Below are 5323 nucleotides of genomic sequence, written 5' to 3'. Positions count from 1 at the left end.
CAGGACCTCCCAGCAGAGCAGCTATAATGTGGGTGGTTGGGGGTGGTGGGTCATTCTCAGCGCAGCAGTGACACTGACGTGATGGACATGCGAGTGGATCAGACACAGCAGTGCTGCTGGAGTTTTTAAACCCTGTGTCCACTCTCTGTCCACTCTGTGAGACACTCCTCCCTCGTTGGTCCACCTTGTAGATGTAAAGTCAGAGACAGTAGCTCATCTGTAGCTGCACAGTGTGTGTCGCTCCTCCTCTAGTCCTTCATCAGTGACACAGGACGCTGTCGGCTGGATGTTTTTGGTCGGTGGACTGTTCTCAGTCCAGACACTGAGGGGTTTAAAAACTCCAGCAGCACTGCTGTGTCTGATCCACTCTACACCAGCACAACACACACTAACACACCACCACCACGTCAGTGTCACTGCAGCGCTGAGAATGATCCACCACCACATCACACCTGCTCTGTGGGGGTCCTGAAGAGTAGGGTGAAAGGGGGCTAGAAAGAGCAACAGATGCACTTCGGTGTAGTTGCAGAACTACAGAGTGCTCCTGTGTGGTCAGTGGAGCTCATCAAATGGACAGTGAGTGTAGAGACTTGGAGGTGGCTTTAATGTTTTCAGGCAGGGAGGGGTAAGGATTTAGGGAAGAGATCTGGGAACCATGGAGAGAGGAATTGCTTTCTGTTGTGAAATCTCTCCTCGCCTCTTTCGAGGAGTGGCTGCTAACCAAACCCACCAATAAAGAAGTTCCAAAGGCAGAACTCAAGCAAAACCCAGAGAAATCAACGCTTTGGAGGCGGGTCTTTCAGCCAGTGGGGTTCGGTTACAATGCGCAGCACATGGGCGGAACTGTACCTGGGTGTTCCTCTGTGACACACCCTCCAGCGTACGACTGGTGTGTACCTATATAAACATGCAGACAATGAGAGTGCTGGCAGCTGAGGCTTTTGTCTTGTTTTGATCAGGATTCTCAACACGTTGTGAACATCTGTGAGGCCAGTTCTGATGGACCAGATGAGCCAGAACTTCTGAACCGCACCAAAGGCAGTACATACAGTAGGTTTCATTTGATTTGATCTTATTGCTATTTCAACTTATTGAAAGATTCTAACTTGGTTGAGATGCACTGGGTTTTAAAGGGGAGATACTCTCCCCCTTTTCCATAAGTGAACATGGTTCTGGGTTTTAAGGAAGTGTTGGTGACCTGCTTTAGTCAAAATATCGCAAGCCCCACACCAGTGTTCCCTGTCTAAACAGCCCTGGTTCCTTTAAATGATAATGAGTCGCTCGTTGTTCACCCCGACCCCGAGTGCACAGCAGTGAGGAGCAAGTTTTTACTCAGTGCTCTTATTTCTCGGCACTCGCTGTGTCTGTTTTGCTGCCTTTGTTGAGACGAGGGGGAGGTATTATTCTAAAGCTTCTGCTTCACAGTTATTTCTAATTGATTTCCATTCTTGCAGCCAATCACCTGGCCCTCAGCCATCACAAATCTCACAAAGCATGTGTTCATAGTATTTGAGCAGACAGAGTGTGTTATTTTTTTGGCAGCATCACATCCATTAACATTTTACATCATCTGTTTTGAATTTACAGAGTTCTTTTGACCCAGGAGAAGCTGCTTTCATCGACCAAGAATGGCCGCCGCTAAGTAAGTGCCAGATTACAATTCCTATTGTTTTGTACAAGGAACTATTCCCATCACAGGTGCTCGAATTCACTCTTGGTATGTACGAGCAGTCGCCAGCTCAGGTTTTATCATCTCCGTTGTTATGATCTGACTCATCCCATGATTAGATTCTAATCTCAGAGTGGATGGAAGCAAGTTAAGACTGAGGAATTGCTAAAGTTGGAATGGTTTCGAGTTACAGAAAGAATCAGGTTTTCAGTGCAGTCTGATCTTTGCAGACATTTATTATTAAGGCCATTGACAGACACAGATGGTATATAATCTCCATAGAATGGTTTGAAATGGATAAGCTACACCTGAACTCACAGGCTAGATAAGGGTATTAGGTATAAAGCCCCCAGCTCTGGGCTGTGAAGCAGTGGAAGGGCTTTCTCTAGTGAAGTGATTGAGCTTCGTCCATTTCCTTTACGATGGGTTCCTTTACCCCTTTGTTTTGCTTAGGGATGCAGGGTGTAAATACTTGTTCAAAAAGCACATTAGGGCAAAGACTATCACAGAAGAGGGAGGAGTGGATGATAATATATGATTTATGCAACTCTTCTGAAGGTGAATGACGCCCTAAACTTAATTAAACTCCAGCAGATCCTCTGATATCACTGCAGGCTTTCAGAGCTGTTACAGAGTAGTTTCAGGCTGTTGAAGAGGAAGATTCTTACCACTACACATTGTAACTCAGTACCAAGGGGCAACATAACATTTGAAAAACAAAGGGTAGGGTTCAAAGGATCAGGTTCTCATTGCTCCACTATCTTTTTTTTTCCAGAGTGTTGCCTGTAGACATGTTCATGCACATGGGTCTGAGTCGGAGGGCTGCGGTCCGCCAGCGTTCAGACATGTCCTCGATGAGGTACCAGCTCACACTCCCCAGGCCGAGCGCACCTTCAGAGATCCCCTGTTCACTCAGAGCTGCTACTCCTTCCCAGCTTACCCCCTCTCCTCCCGTCAGCCCCCTGAGCTACTATAGCAGTGCTGGGACTCTGAAAAAGAAGAAGCGTGTTGTGTTTGCAGACACTAAAGGACTGGCTCTTACAGATGTGAGGATTTTCACGGTGGACCCCCCAGAGTCCCCAGCGGACGCTCCCGCTCCGTCCGACAAGCTGAAGGACCCGCCTCACGTCCAGGGAAGGATACTGAGGCTCAAGCTTGGGTTCCCTCAGCCTTCTGCCAATCTCCCGTCATTCCTCGGAAGCCTGGCGGATTCTTTGGTGAGACTAGAAAGCTGTAGACTGACGGGGGGATCACTCAGCGGCATGGTGAGGGTCTACAACATAAGCCTGGAGAAGACTGTACACATTCGCATCACGTACGACTCCTGGAGGACCCACAAGGACATTCCTTGCACCTACATAAAGCAGCCGGCTGGCTCAGAAACGGAAAACTTCATCTTCTCTGTGCCTTTTCCCTCAGACTTGAACCTCCAGGATCGGGTAGAGTTCCGGGTCTTGTTCCGTCCCGGATGTGGCAGCACATGTCTGTGGGACGACAACGGTGGACAGAACTATCGAATCTTTGTGGACGTTGTAGACCCCGCAAAAATCCCTTTGGTTTGGAAGAGACTCTTCTTGAGCCGAAGCTCTAAGTGGCCCCAGACTTGGCCCAAGAGAAAAAGCCAAGCCTTGCATTCCACAACATACATTAACCCTTCAAATCCCCCTGAGAATATGATCAGCACACCCTTGAGTAGGCAAGAGAACATAGTGCCATTGTGTTGAAGGAGGAGGCTGGATCACACTCGTATGCAAATGTGGATAACAATGAATGGAGGGGCCTGTTAGCATGATCCCTTTTGCGTAATGCATGGTTACTTCCCATCCTCATTGTTAGCAGTGTTAACATGTTTGAATGAAGTATTAATTTAAAGAGATTTACTTAGGAGCGATTACATGAAAGAACCACGTTTGGGTCCCACCAGAACCTTTCAGTGTATAGTCCTTTAAAGCGCTAGTTCTGTAAATAGTGTGCATTAAAACATGGAAGATTAACTGCTTTAAGCTAGAATGCCATTCAATAAGTTTGAAGCTGTAGTTTTAAGGTAACAATAGTTTTAAGGTAGAAAACTACCTAAACTTTGAGAGAGAACTCAAGAACAAGGTGGCTGTGGGGTTCAGATGGAGTGCCTCTATGCCCTCAAGGGAACATAAGGCAGCAATAAAACTGTTAATATGTCAGAGCTTCAGACATGGGCCTCCTCCTAAATGCATTCAGGAAATTGTTATTTACCATTTTCACTGAGAGATTAGCGGTACTTCACAAACCGTGGTCCTGGAGGATAATGGTCCTCCACAGACTGTTTCAGTCCCCTACCCTAATCAGCTGTTCTCAAACCAGGCCTGAGGAACCACTAGAGGGTCCGTAATTTCATCACAGCTCCCACTGCAGATAGGTGGACTGTCTAAGGGTTTACCTGAGGTCCAAAGCTGAGAAACACTGTCTCAGAGCATGGATCTCAGCTTTAGACCTCGAACAGTTTATTATTTAATGGTGCTTCTATCAGGACAAAAGCTTGTATCTCTTTTTTTACATAAAAAACATGTTTTTATTCAGTGTAAGCTCATGTAAAGACTCAGTCTGAGAATTCCTACTGTGTACTGAGCAGCTACTGTAACCTAAATGGAGATATGAGGTTTTGTTCCAGCAGCTACACTTTGCAAACACACCCTGAGTAGCTAGAGAGCCATGTTGTGAAATGTGGTTTCGTTGTCATTGCATACATATTGCACACACACACACACACACCGGTCACTCAGGGAGCAGTTGGGGGTTAGGTGCCTTCAAGGGCATTTCAGCCATGCATCTTAAAGGAAGATAAAGTGCTGTTCCTATACTCTCCCATTTTTCCCACTTCAGTGACCCTTAGGCCAAAGCCGTCCCTTCTGTTTATTTCCAGCTGTGAGATGATTTCATTCTGACTCCATTTGCTTTGATATTTAATGAATGTGAAAATTGTACAGTGTGTGAAATATGTCAAATATGCAACTGTAAATATATTATTTATTCATGCACTTGATTAACGTATGTCTCTAATAAACAAGTGTTCAACAACAATGGCTTCTTTAATTGTACCAGCACTCCGGGACACTTTGTTTTATCCTCTCCCTCATAAACACTGACTTATGATGTGTAAACTGTTTCAGTGAAGTTCCCAGACATGAGAACATTTCTGGAACACAATGTTGTGGGACACGTTGCCACCTGCCTGAGGGAAACACGCCTGAACACCGCATGGTGAATTTTTCTTTTGCCCTGAGTTGTTTTCTGCCCGAGGCGTGTTCACACCCTAACACTGCACTTTGAAATGGATCTCTGCCCTAAGTTAACTTTCCCAAACAAGGAGAAGAGTGTTGCCTTTATGCTTCCAAACTCCTTCAGATTCTCTGTGGACCATTCCTTATCATCTACTATTTTCAGTCTTTTGTAAGTCACTCTTAGAAAAGCAGAATAAGAGTCTGCTTCCAGGGACTGAATGTAAAATGTAAATGTAACAAGTCCCAAAGGGTTGCAGTTATACTGTTGTATAATGACTCTCCTCCACCTTCTATTGTAAGACACTCAGCTTGGCAAAGACACAACATTTTTTTTGTACATGTATTTAATGCATAATTATAATTATAATAATAAGTTTAATAAGCTTCAAGCATGACT

General features: G+C 45.4%; 1 protein-coding gene across 1 annotated transcript; it reads left to right on the top strand.

Annotated features, from left to right (window-relative positions):
• The first annotated feature begins 934 nt into the window (after window positions 1–934).
• On the top strand, window positions 935–4719 carry ppp1r3c2a (protein phosphatase 1 regulatory subunit 3C2, duplicate a). The gene is made up of 3 exons (XM_066651335.1): window positions 935–1050; window positions 1588–1642; window positions 2445–4719. Exons 2-3 carry the CDS (start codon window positions 1629–1631, stop codon window positions 3391–3393), a joined length of 963 nt encoding a protein of 320 aa, XP_066507432.1. The 5' UTR covers window positions 935–1050; window positions 1588–1628; the 3' UTR covers window positions 3394–4719.
• The last annotated feature ends 604 nt before the right edge of the window (window positions 4720–5323 follow it).

This window comes from Hoplias malabaricus, chromosome 18 (genome assembly GCF_029633855.1).
Source record: "Hoplias malabaricus isolate fHopMal1 chromosome 18, fHopMal1.hap1, whole genome shotgun sequence".
NCBI classification, from domain to species: Eukaryota; Metazoa; Chordata; class Actinopteri; order Characiformes; family Erythrinidae; genus Hoplias; species Hoplias malabaricus.
This window is presented reverse-complemented; position numbering and strand designations above follow the sequence as displayed.